This window comes from Lepidochelys kempii, chromosome 16 (assembly GCF_965140265.1).
Source record: "Lepidochelys kempii isolate rLepKem1 chromosome 16, rLepKem1.hap2, whole genome shotgun sequence".
NCBI classification, from domain to species: Eukaryota; Metazoa; Chordata; order Testudines; family Cheloniidae; genus Lepidochelys; species Lepidochelys kempii.
Genome location: NC_133271.1, coordinates 17,915,811 through 17,929,716, shown reverse-complemented (window position 1 = coordinate 17,929,716; position 13,906 = coordinate 17,915,811). Strand labels below are relative to the sequence as shown.

The 13,906-nt window shown below is 49.2% G+C and overlaps 1 protein-coding gene across 6 annotated transcripts in view; it reads right to left on the bottom strand.

Moving 5' to 3' along the window:
* NCS1 (neuronal calcium sensor 1) overlaps window positions 1-13,906 on the bottom strand; it is a 118,288-nt gene that overhangs the window by 50,634 nt on the left and 53,748 nt on the right. For all 6 annotated transcript variants that reach the window (XM_073313974.1, XM_073313973.1, XM_073313977.1 and 3 more), the window contains one exon: window positions 4,715-4,739. In XM_073313974.1, the coding sequence (XP_073170075.1) occupies window positions 4,715-4,739 (25 nt within the window). The remainder of the gene's footprint in view (window positions 1-4,714; window positions 4,740-13,906) is intronic.

The following is a 13,906-nucleotide window of genomic DNA, read 5'->3' as shown; positions in this document are numbered from 1 at the left end:
GCATCCTGAACAGGATTGCTAAGGAAGCCAAATTCTGTCCTCAGTTACTCTTGTGCAGGGCTGTAGAAGCTGGAAGGGAATGAGCCTGTGAAGGTATTCTGGGAGATGTAATCTGAAGACGAAAGCATCATGCAGGTGTGGGGAATTGCTGGAGATTATGTGTAACTTAGAAAGAAGCCATCTTGACGCTCAGAGGCCAGGCTGAGTTTGAGAGAAGCCAACATTTTACTGGTAAGGAATCTGATCCTGCCAGCCTCGCTTCACATCCAGCAGTACCAATGGGCAGCCCTGCTGGAGGTATCACCTAAAGCTTGTCAACATTTTCTGACTTTCAATTTGTCAACAAAAGTTCAAATTTCTACAAAAAACCCCCCAGAGGATGTATTTTACACCAAAAGTTGTCATGGAAAACTTCCCCGGTTTTTTGACCAGCTCTCGTTCTCCCCGTTGTGAATAGGAACGGCAGAACCGGGGCCCCAGATGAGTACTTCTGTTCAGGAGTCATCAACGTAATGAACATGCATCTACATGGCAGAACCCCACGAACTTCCTTTTTTCCAGCTCTTTCTTTTATTGATTATTTTGGGGAGGAGACATTTCACCATGTTGCAGGGCAAGAAGAGTTCTCGCTTGGCTAAGAGCACACCGAATCGAAGGATGTGTCTACACCAGGAAACTGACCAGAACAGCTACTGCAGAACCAGCAGTTACACAATCGTTATTTTGGAATAGCTATAGCCCTTTACATTCACCCTCTACCTCATTCTGGAAGAACTTCCCATGTAGACAAGCCTTAACTAGTGCTCTCTGGAAAGGAATCAACAAGCTGGACCATTAGTCTACAAAGCATCAACTCCTGCTTATCATCTCTGTCACGATACAAGAGCGCTTCACAAAAGATAATACACCATGCTGGAAACTGAAGTGCACTTTAATTGTGTTTCTCTGCTCTCCACCGAGATTACAAATGTTATTATTTACCGTCAGATATGGGGCACGCAGGGCTCCCTAGATGTAATGGGCACACAATGGATAATCGCCTTGTTGAGAAACATCACATCAGGATGTCTTTTGTTTAGTGTCCAGATGCCTTGTCTTTAATCTGCCCCATGCATGAAATGAAAATCCCATTATCCCAGTCCAAAGGAAATCTCAAAAAAGAAATTCTCCCCAGCCCTGGAAGCACAGTGGGTTGCTGAATGCTACTGAGAACAGAATTACCATAATCCAGTTTGGCTGGTGTGACACTGGGACAGAATTCTTCCTGCTATACATGCCGAAATAGCTGCTAAGTTTTAAGCCAGCAGGATGCAAGAGTTTTTAAAAAAGGAAAAACAAGGCCCTTTCCGCCAGTGTGCCCTTCACTACAGCCACAGGGCCTGCTGTCCAGAGCCGCTGAGCACTCTCAACTTCACTTCACGTCTGTGGGAGCTGCAGGTGCTCAGCACTCCTGAAAATTAGGTCTCATCATCTTTTCTCCCACATCCCCAACCTAGAATAATTGCCACAGTGGAAGGGCTGCACCAAGGTCCAGATCCTGTTACCCTTATCCACAAGAAGAGTCCCCCTTGCTTGCACGAGTAAGGGCTAGAGGATTGAGGCCCACTCTCAAAGGAATATTCAGACGTTGCCCCCTGGGTTATGGTCATAATCCTTTCAAGCCAAAGGCTACAGAAAGGGGGCTGGTATCCTGCTAACCAGGAGATCTGGTTGCCCCATGCAAAGCAGAACCTCTCATGGCTTCTGATGCTAAGAGGCCTTACAAAAACCAAGACAGTTTCCCAGGGGTGCACGTGTCACCTTCATTAAAGAGACACACCACCACACTCACTCTCCAACTGAGGCTCGTGAACCTTGATTCTCATCCACATTAGGCTTCATTTACCATGACAACCCGCAAAATGAAGAGGGTGGGATATCTGCACGTGGCGCTGTCTTTAAGAGGACAAGAAAAGCTCTTTTCCTTGCTGGACCAAATTCAGCATGCCGCACACACCAGTCAGGCTGCATTGCGTAATTTAGGTGGGTTTTCAAGATAGTCTACTGATGAGCCAGCTGCCATAACCAACGTGTTACAGGCATTTAAAGAAATGCCAAGGCAATGGACCTGATTCTGTTCTGGCTTGCTCTGCTTTTACACCCATCTACACCATCTCTGGCTTTGATGGGATAGTTTCTGATTGCTGCTGGAGACTCAGTGCCTGTGTATTTATTCCATGCCGGAGCTAACCCATCAAAGCTAGAGACGGTGCTAAGACAGGGCTTGGCAAGCTGAGTTTTTCGCTGATCACTTCGTTCCATTTCTTCCTTCTGCTGGGAGCAGATGGAATTTGGTTTTTCACCTTTACCCGGAGCCAAGAGCGATAGGCTCTTGCACGTGCTGCGAGTGGAGGTGGAAAGGCAGGGGCATTGCCGCCCACCACGTGTGCTGGAACACGGTGTGCAGAACGAGCTCAGCGGGCATGGGATTTATGGCTGCACCGCAGGGGAGCCCTTCAGCGGTGTTAAGAACCGCTTGCTCTCCCTTCACATTTGTCACTGTCTCTCACGCCCGGGCAGGCTCAGAAAGGTTTCAGCACTTGTTCGAATGCAGAGGTGAGCGCGTACCAGCATCAATGTCAGCACTTACTTTGGAGGCAAAGCTCATTTATCCGGAAAACCACAGCAGAGAAAACCTGCAAACACGGGTTGTCGCTTTTTTTTAAGCCACTCCATTAGTTATGCCGCTCTCTGGGAGTTTTGAAGCTGCCTAACATGCAGCATTATCCAGCTATTAAGCCATGTAGATCGTTCTTAGGAAGACTCTGAATCTCCCCGAGCCCCAAGATCTTCAGGGCTTTATGTCACAATGCATCGCATGCAACCTGACAGGGAGGGAAGGAGAGGGTGGGTGGGGCTCTGCAAACTGAGACCACCCCCCCCTTCTGCTACCAACCCAGTCTAACGTTGCCATCACATTTGGTTCTGCAGCGGAGCAAAAGATCATTGTGCCGGGCAGCCTGCCCCATAGTGCCTGCCTGCTGCGGCCAGAGGTAGGCCTATATTGCAATCCAATGTGACTGCAGCTCAGTCAGACGTACCCGCGCTAGCTACCGCTGATAAAAATGGCACTGTAGGTGCAGTGGCGTGGAGCTCAGCGTAGGCTGTAGAATCCAGTGTGATGCTGGCAAATCAGGTGCCAGCTTATGCCAAGGTGCCCATGCCTCATTTGGATACCGACAAACACAGAGCTGGAATTAGTCTGGCTCACATGCATGTTAGTATTGTTAGAACAGGTATCAGAGCTACAAAAATGTGCTTAGTGTAAGTTGCTGCAGGCAATAATCTCCCTTACAACACCTGTCTCCCATATTGTAAGGTAATATTGAAACATTTGCATTGTAACCCTCTGTAACGATGCACACTACCGGAGAGGAAAGAGACATTAATCCACATGAAGTACTAGTCTCCACCAGGAGGTGTTATCTCCTGCCCAACAAAGGAAGGCCCATCAACACCAGATGAACTTTTGTGGAATGTCAGAGGACAAAAGACTCTCCCCAACCCCAGGAAGAGAAGACATGCAAGTGAATTCTTCCCAACAGAATTAGCAACTGGAAGCAGAAGCGGGGAAGGAATAATAAGCCCTAACAAGAGAAACTGTATCTTTTATGCTGCTTGGACTCTGGGGGGCAAGGATTACTAAGCATAAACAGAAGATCCCCAGTGTTTGGCCTGCGTTAGCCCTAAAGGACACGTAGAGTTAGCTTATCCTAATTTGTGCATATATATGTTTACCAGCCTTATTCTTGTAAATAACATTCATTTCCTTTTCCTAGTTAGTAAACCTTTAGATAATTTGTTACAGGACTGGCTACAAATCTTGTCTTTAGTGTGAGATCAAAGGTGCAATTGACCTGAGGTAAGTGACTGGTCCTTGGGACTGGGAGTAACCTGAATGTTGTGATTTTTGGTGTAAGGGACCATCTATCACAAAGGCAAGCTAGCCTAGGTGACAAGATAGACTGCAGTACCCAAGAGGACTGTCTGTGACTCCATGGTTAGGCTGTTAGAGGGCCTGAGGAGTTTACACTTGATGCTTGGTTGGTGAAATCTAAGTAGAGAACTCGCAGCCAATTTTGGGTTTGTGCTCTGCTTCTTAATGGTCTGCCCTGAGGTTGGTGTTGAACCACTGCAGGACAGCTTGACCCTCTGGGTATATTTGATTGATGAAGCCAGCGTCATCACATCTACACTATTATTTTTATCAGTGTTATGTCCTCCTGAGCTGCAAACACACTTTGGATTGCAGTGCAGCTGAACCCCAAGGGTGGTCCTGAGTCATGAAAACACTTCCTGTCCAGTGGAGTTCAAAGAGCAGGTGAGGAACTAATACTCAGTACGGAAGAACCAGGCATCCAAGTAGCTGCATGCAGAGCCTGGTGCCCGAACGAGGCAGAAATGGATTATGGGAAAGACTGTTGGGAACAGGAGCCACACCCTGAAATGACTTGTGTATGAGTCTTTTGTCTCATGACGCCCGCCTTTGCATCTCAGTTTAGCCAGCTTCCCAGGCAATACAACTCTGAAAAGAAACGGAGGCAAACACGCGCATACGGTGAGCCAAGATGCACACACTCAACGCAGCAGAGAGAACTGACTTGTCACTCAACAGCTGCATGCACACACCACTCGGGAGCTCACAAGAATCAGAAACACGGGGCTGGAAACTCACCACTGCTGCACCTCCTTCTCTGTAACTGAAAGAGAAAACAAGAAAGACAAGGGTTAAGCCATTTGGAGTCTTTTCCTTTGAGTTCTTTCATTTTAAGCTGACTAGTTTCTATAGCATAGGTGACTTGATTGCAGTGCACAAGGACCTTCCTGGGGAGAAAATGCCAGCTGCTAAGGGGCTCTTTAATCTACTGCAGAAAGTCATCACAAGAACCAACGGCTGGATGTTAACGCTAGACAACTTCAAATTCAATAAGGCACAAATTTTTAGCAGTGAGGGTGATTAACCATTGGAACAAACTACCAAGGGAAGTGGGAGGATTCTCCATCTCTTGTCTTCAAATTGAGAATGGACGCTTTTCTGGAAGATGCTTTAGCCAACTAGAAGGTACTGTGCTCGAAACTGGGGTACCTGGATGGAAGTCAGCGGCCTGTGATATACAGGATGTCAGATGAGATGATCTAATGGTCCCTTCTGGTCTTAAAATCTTTGAATCTATGAGTATTTTTGCTACCTTTAAGGCTTAGTACATCATGTCAGTTAGCAAAACTTTCTAGGCCAGATACTCGGCTAATGCAAACCAGGAGTTCCATGGGTTTACGTTGTGCATCACCAATTTATGCCAGCTGAGGATCTGGCCATGTTTCTCCCCGTCTTGCAGCATAAGGTGAAGGCTGACGTAGAGGAAGGCCACTAAACAAACAGGAATTTCTTTCCAATGCATCTTGTGCCATGACACGGCAAGTTAAAAAGTACCTGCTTCTTCTTCAATCTCAACACATTAAACACCCCCCCGCCCCGGCAACAGACAGATAAATGGCATCCCTCCCTGTTCAGCGCTACCCCATCTGCCAACATGCTGACTTTAAGAGCTGTCTGTTTGCGCCAGGTTCCTTCATACCAGTTGTCTTAAATGCCATTGTCACATTTCTTCCCTGCTGACTAGCTAAATCTCCAAAGAAAGTGCTCACTGATGGTTTCGAGATCTTTTGATGCCTTTGCTTGTCATACCTCTTTTTCTCTTAATCTGAAGCTTCAGAGCTGACTCCCTCTGGGTTTTGATGAGCAGCGCGTGTGAAGATCCCATTCCTTTTCTTGCCTTCCTCCCCCCCCAAGTCCTATTTTTGTTGCTCAATTGTCATGCGGTCCTTTTCAGCTGTGCACAGCCTTCCACAGCGCTCTCACTGCAGGCAAATACACTTAACGATATGGCTTCTACCACAGCACAGGGGCAGAGAGGAAGGAGGGGCTTGTGGACAGAAGGGTTCAATTCCTGGTTCTTGTGTGACCCTAGACAAGTCACTTAGCCAAACTGTGCCTCTGTGTTAGCCCATGTGAAACATGGAATTAATACTTCCCTTACCAGACTGTGCGAGGGCTAATGCACAAATGCTTCTAAAGTGCTTTGAGTTCCTTGGACTAAAGAAGAACATTATTTTCTATTGCAGCAGCACCCAGAGGCCCCAGTCGGGGATCAAGGGTCATCGTGCCAGGCTCTGTACACTGTCAGAACAAGACAATACCTGCCCTTGCTACAATTTATATAAAACATTCATGGGGTTTTTAGCATCAACCTTCAAATTCCAATAGGAAACGATTCCCAGGCCACAGTTCCCAGGCGCGGGCTGGCTCTGAGGTCTGGAAATGATGTTCAGAGCGGTGATGATTTGAAGGATCTGTCTGTAAAAGTCACAAATGCTGGTTGACATGATGAAGGTGTTACTCGGAAAACTGCCGTATGGCTAAATGCTTCTGTGTGAGCGTGGAACCCACCAGGGACTGGCAAGGTCTGCATCTCATCTTCCCCAGGCCAGGGACAATGGAGAGTTGTCACCCTTAATGACTGGGCTCTAATCAAACAATAGGTATGCTAAGGAGAGTGGGGTATAAGTTTTCTCCATCTTTCCTCAACAAGGGTCCCAGGTTTGGAGAGTGGAAAGTCACCAAGCTGAAGACAAACACCAAGGTGTCAATGCCAGCCCTTAAAACCCGAAGAGACTAGGTGGGTCAGGGGAAGACGCACAATGACACACAGGAATTTCAGGCAGGAGAGGGGAAAGGACAGATTGGACCAGGTCAGCGGATCTCCATCCTGCCAAGAAGATCCCATGTCTCAGAATTCACGACATGGAGCAGACAGACCTAGATAGCCTCGGATGACCCTGACCCCTACCCAAAGAAGGCCCTGGAGTGGTGAGGAAACTGAGGCAGGGAAATAGGTGTAGGGTTGATTACTTGTGCATAGATCTGTGCGTTTCTCGTGCTATTAAAGAAAGAGCAATGCTGGGTTCTAGTCCCATGCAAAGTCTGTATGTGTTAAACTGTAACCCAGCAGGCTCACACCATTGGCAGGAGCTCAAGGAGAGGGTGGGTTTAAGCTATGGGGGAACTTGAGAAGCCAAGGCCTGGGCAGCGGTCACATGGGCTGCACTCTCGAGTGGGCCCAGTGGTGCTAAGATGGCGCCCAGGCATTGTGCCTATTCTGGCTCTGGAGACTTACAGCACACAGGATCCAGCACCTGGATCCCCTGACAACAGTCTGGGGAGTGGTCCAGAAGGCCTGGTCGAGCCCTTCCCCATGACAAGAACTTTCCCTTGTCACCAGTTCAAGCCCGGCTGACGTCAGAACCTCTGCATGGCTGTTCAGTGACTTTATGAGTTAATGGTCGCGCTCAGCCAGCATCCTTCCCAGCAATGACTGAAAGAGACTGACAGGCTGAACTACCTAGTCAGTCCTCCCACTAACAGTACTGAGACACAATGGCAAAGCTGAGTGAGGGACGTTGATGCTGCTGCTGTCTATGCTGTACCCATTCGGTGGATAAATAGGGCATCTCTCTGCAACGTGAAATGTTATACACTTGCTGAATTCATTCCAATGGGGAGCCTATTTACTTCCACAGTACCTCACATTAGCAAAGAGATTTCCAGCAAAGCAGCTGCATGAAAACTCTATTATTAACACATCCTGGGCATGCGTAACTTAATGATATTGACAAAGTTCGGCTTATTTCCTGTCAATTTGCTAAGTATGACCATTTAAACACAGAACCCCGGAGAGAAAATTCTGTTAGCTGATATTAACTCTTAAAAAAAAAAACACCCAGGGTTTGGCCACTTGATAAAATTAACAGGAATTTAAAAATGTATTTTTCAATTTCCCCCTAAACAAGACAACCAGAAAGTGGAAGTTCATCAAAAGGGCGATTCTCAGGCACATAGGCCCCCTACCAGCTGAGGCTTTACATAGTGACATGGAGTTTTGATTGTAGGTGCAGCTGTATTGCCCACCCTGAGGGCTCAAGAGATTGGCTAGAAACATTTTTTTAATTGGAAGCTGAGACTCACAATCACGTGACTCCAGGAGCTGGGGGTTTAAGAAAAAAACACCAAGTAACGTTAGAAATAAAGTGACGAGAGTTGGCACCACTGATGGAGTAGGATCTAAGCATCTCTTAGGGAACATCTGTTTGGAGCTATTATTGATGGGCTGGGAGACAGCTGTCTAAATCTCAGAGGTGCCCATATGTTTCTATCCCAAGCCTGGAAAACACAATCATGCACACCAAGGTCTGTTTAGCAGAGAATAAGCTGCATTTCACCTTTTCATATTCTCTCTTCTTTCCCCATCCTCTGTCTCCTGCAAGCATCTATTAAACCGGTGGTTCTCAACTATGGGCCCCGGGGGGAGGGGGCTGCAAACAAGTTTCTGGGGGTCCACCAAGCAGGGCCCATGTTAGACTTGTTGGGGCCCAGGGCAGAAAGCCGAAGCCCCACCACATGGGGCTGAAGTCCGGGGCACTGATCCCCACCATCAGAGGCTGAAGCGGGGGCCCCTGTGGCGTGGGGCCCCAGGCAATTGCCCTGCTTGCCACCCGCTAATGCCAGTCCTGGCTTTTATCTGCAGCAAACCAGTTGTTGTGGCACAGGGGGGCCACGGAGATTTATAGCCTGTTGGGGGGCCTCAGAAAGGAAAAGGTTGAGAACCCCTGCATTAAACTGAATATGCAGATACTAGGCAACTAGGCCCATGGTCACCAGGCCAGAGCCGTGACGGTGCACTCTCAGCTCTCCCCGCAGCCCCCCTCTCAGTAGTGGAGAGGATACAACACGTGTGATTATGCATTTTGCCAAGGAGAAGACGGAATGGTTCCCTGTGTACTAAGCCTGGGACAATATTCTTTGGTTGTCTCGTAACAGATCGAGAGTAACGTAAATTCATGTCTTGAGGGGAAGGACGTGGTTACTCAGGTAAGCAACGTCATGGACCAGGTGGCTGAGGAACGTTACTGGTGCTGGGACCTGTTTGCACACTCACCCTCTCCTCTGCTGGTGACGCAGGGAGCCAAGGGATTGTGGCTAGTTCAAGGCACCAGCAGGAAGACTGGTGCTAGGAGGCTGGCTGAAGAGGGAATAGCCTTGTTCGTCATTGCCTCCACATCTCCCATCTACATACTAACAACAACAACAACAAAACACCAGGTCTGAAATTGACTAGGATAATGAGGCAGAGTGGCTACATGTGGATATGTGAGCAGCTGATAAAAATAGAAACTCCAAGACACATGAACAGATGCCAATTACCTTGAATGGCGAGGCGCGCAATAAAAGAAAGCAATTTTCCATCAGAAAGATTTATAATGTGCTTGGCAAGAAGCATAGACTGGAGAAGGTAGGGGCTGGCGTAAACACAACATTGGGGCAATAGAGACAGCACATACAAGACCTGGCTCCAGCGGGATGCTGTTGGCGAGGTGGTTCCAGAAGCCCCTGCTACCAGCTGCCAAAGGAAAAGTGGGCCAGACCCCCCTCTGGTATAAATCACACAGCTCTATTGGCTTCAGGAGAGTGATGCTGATTTGCGCTGGCTGAGGATCTAGCTCGGTGACTTTGTGGTGGTGCACAGAAGCCCCATTTGGGATTAGGGCTCCATGCCATCAGTCACTGAACACAAACCCAGTGAAAAGATGGGCCCTGCCCCACAAGGCTTACAATCTAAGTGCTTGTCTTCACTACACTTACTCGAGTGTTGTCCCGAATCCAAATCCCATCCACACCCACAAGCCTCTTGCTCAAGTGCTTCACACCTGGGCTAGCGGGCCTGTCAGCGGGATAGGCTAACGCCCGGTGCTGCCAACATTCGAGCTGCTAATGTCACCACTCAATAGTGTGGATGCAGGCTAAGCAACTTGGACGGCACTCCTCCTCCTATGCTTTCCCACAATTCCTCCACTTCCTTGCCATTTACCGACTCCCTGCTTCTGCATGGGAAGTCACCTACCAGTCCTTACTCACCGGTGAGGCCTTTAAACCCCATACTGCGTGCAGCTTGCTGTGCTAGCAACATTCCTGCTGTGCGGCTACAGAAACAGAAAGCTGGCATCCAGGAGATGGTCTTCTCGGCAGGCTGCCAGCTGGGAGAGCATGCCAAGCTGGAACCAGCTTACCGAGTTGCTGGGTGAAGACCACTTTCCCGCAGGTGACCAGACAAGTTCTCCCACAATACGCTGCAGCTTAGTGCAGCACCAAGAGCCCTATGATAGGCCCCTAGAAGTCCGAGCCCGTCACCCGGGCGCGCAGCACCCGTGTGGGATGCAGCAACTCCAGCATCAGCTTTGCAGTGTGGCACTCTCACCCAGGCGAGGCCAGCTCCAGCGGCCACACACAGGTGCCAATCACTGGGTGACATTCAGACCCGACTGCAGTTAGTGGTAAAACTCCCACTGACTTCAGTAGCGCCAGGATTTCACCCCATGTGTCTTCAGAGATCAGATGCACTCTGAGCCAGCGGAGGGGCGTGGGCCAGAATGGAGGCTCCCAGAGCACAGGGACCAGGGACAGCAGGGGAAGAACAATGTCTATTTTCACTGAAGAAGCTTGTCTAGACTTGGAAGTCTGGCAGCCATGTGGGAGATTCAAATGCAGACACCGGGGAGGTAATATTGGCACCTGGGTGGGCGCTCTGCTTTGGCAGCACTGTCTAGCAGGATGGTCAAGAAACAACCCCATTGTAGAGGACAGAGAGGCCTGGGCTTAATGAAGCCAAAAATGACACATCTGTCAGAGAGAGAGGCCTTGTCTACATGGGAGAAATTGACCTGCATCGCTATTCTGGAATGACTCCCCTATGTGGGCGCTCTTCCAGAACACAGCAAGCTACTCCCAAATAGCTATGCTGGACAATTTCCCTGGGTGGACAACCTTTGCCCCTTGGATCTAGCTGTAAGGATGGGATGAGCGGAGCTGTTGGGCTAAGAAGAGCCTCCAAACATTGATGTGCGGAGGTAACAAGTAAGCCAAAGTCGGCCCTGACTTACACCCCAATGAAGCACCCCATGCGCCCAATGCCCGTTAGATTTAATGCTGCGGGAGCCCTCTGCCGCAGTTGCAGTTTCAGACACCTCTATCTTTTCCTTTGCTGGCTTCAGCGGGCGCTGCAGGTGATCAGCACCTCAGGAGTGCAGATTGCTTGTTTAGATGCCTTCATGTAGATTTAGGAACCCTAGTTTGAAAACATTGGCCTGATCCTCTCACGGAGGATCATGAATCCCCAGTGCAACCCAAACAGGGACTCATCTGAAAGGACAGGTCTGAAAAGCAGCCTGGAGGCACCAGTGTCATTTGGTGGCAGGAAAGAGGTTAAAGGCATTTAATGCTTCCAATGCTGTGGTGTGGGGTTAACTCAACAGGAAAGACGCTCTCCCAGTACATCCACAGCTGCCATAGAGGGGAATACGAACCATTTTCTCCATCTATCTAGCTGCTTATACAGCCTTCATTACTGCGCTCCCTGAGTGGTCCACAGCCACTAATGACGCCTCCCCTCTTCCTCCTACGAGGGGATGGGAGTATATTCAGGGGATGACGTAGGAATAAATAATAAAATAACCCCAACAACAGGAGGTCTTCTGTAATGGTGCCAGGGAGGTGTCAGCCAGGGAGCAGAGCACAGGATGGGGATGGAGATGGGGGGTCAGCTCAGACCACCCATACTAATTGCTCTCTAGCCTCTCTCTCCAATTGCATTTCCTCTCAGGTTCTATTTCAGTCTCAGCATCAGTGTTTCAACTCCAGCAGGAAACAATTACGAAACTTGCACTTTTTTTAGTAAGGGAAAAATGCCTCTAACTACACACTCCCGTTGGGTGGGCAGGGGGAAGGGATGGAATGGAATCCCTGTCATCTGGAGCACGGCGCTCACTCTGGGATGCAAGCAGCAGCCTCCCAAAACCCACTGAGCATAGCCAGCGGGAGAGGCTCTCGTGAGTGTATGATGCTGACAGGTTGGGTGCTCCGGGTGGTGGGACTGTCAGTGCTTACCTACTTGGAGTTGTGCATCTAAATCTCCTAAGTTCTGTAGGAATGGAGCCTCTAAATACCCTAGGGTGGCTTTGAAAAATCTCAGCCTACAACATCAACTCTACTAGAAACCAGAGTGTGCCCTGCTATTATATGGTAAGTACTGTACAGATATGGTCCCTGAACTGGGGATCCATAGCTTATGTAGATGGACAATATATAACACACTGGGAGACCCAGAGAAAGAAAAGCTCTTAGGGAGAACCTAACAGAAAAGGGTGATAGGTTATGGCTTGCGGCTTCTTCTACTTCTGTGTTTGCTTGGGCCACATTCTGATCTCAGTTACAGGGGCGAAAACCTGGAGGATTATCACTGGAAGTGAGTGGACTTACTCCAGATCGCACCTGGTGTAAACAAATTCCTGGCCATCCAGTGTAAATGAGCTCCAGGACTCACTCCAGACTTTGCACAGCTCCGAATCTAGTCACTGACAGTCTCATATTAGGCAGGGAGGCTGAAATGCGAGCTGGAGTAGAATACTGTTGAGCCAGCCCATTCTGCCATGTCCCCTGCAGCGCTGTCTCTCCTGCTGCCAGTGAGGCCTCCTGCAGGGCTGCTGCATACGCAGAGGTACCGTGGGTGGCCCCTAGGCTAGGGGCAGCAGCCTAGGGCCAGCGTGTAACAGCAGGCTGTAAACCACAGGGAGGAATGTGCTGCCTCTTTTAAGCAGTTAATTAACCTTTAGGAATCTGTGGACCTGAAGGTTTCTTCTGGGCTCTTGAGTGGGGAGAGGGAAGTTTAACAGCCAAAGGGCTCAAGGAGAGGAGTGGCCTTTCCTCGCTGGCCTCCTTCAAAACCCCATGCCTCGTCTGATCCCAGTGGAGGGGCTCACACGTCCGCTCTCACGCAGCCTGAACTGGCTTTGAAATCTAAAGAACAGCGATTTCGTGGGAGCATGTTCCTAAGGAAGGCCAGTCTGGTGACACACAGAGCAATGGGAGCTGTGCTCTAGGGCAATAGCTCTCACCCTTCCAGATGACTGTCCCCCTTTCAGCAGTCAAATTTGTCTTGAGTACCCCCAAGTTTCCCCTCTCTTAAAAACTCCTTGCTTACAAAATCAGACATAAAAATACAAAAGTGTCACAGCCACACTACTACTGAAACATTGCTGACTTTCTCCTTGTTACCATATAATTATCAAATAAATCAACTGGAATATAAATATTGTGAGTACATTTCAGCGTATAGTATAGAGAGCAGCATAAGCAAGTCATTGTCTGTAGGAAATTTGAGTTTGCGCTGACTGCAATAGTGCCTTTTATGTAGCCTGTTGTCAAACCTGGCAAATATCTAGATGAGTTGATGTGCACCCTGGAAGTCCTCTGCATACCCCCAGGGGTACACGTACCCCTCACTGAGAACCACTGCTCTAGGGGGTGAGCCCTGAGCTCTCCCACTCCCATGGAGCTAGGTCTGAGCACTGAATAACATTCGGCCTTCTGTGTATTGCTAAGGGCTCCCCGCCCGCCCCCGTCTCTCTTTGCTCCTAGGAAGCTTTCTCAGGGCAAGATCAGGCTCCCGGAGCACTGTCTGCACTGCTCCCCATTCATCTCCCATGGCCCTTTCAACGCTAGGCAAAGATGAAAGGAAACACAGCAAGTCGCCCTGGCCCAAAAGCACAGGCAGGGGAGCCCTGGTAATGATACCACGAAGCATCAGTCATGGCAAGTCAGGGCTACAGGGAACACAGGTTCCAGTCCCCGGTGCTGAGCACCACGAAAAAGAGCTGGCTCTCTGGTCAACACGCACAGGAAAGGGGAGCCTAATGCACTTCCCTGCAATGCCACCGGAGGCCACACAGAGAGTCAGTGACAAAGCAGAGGACAGAACCC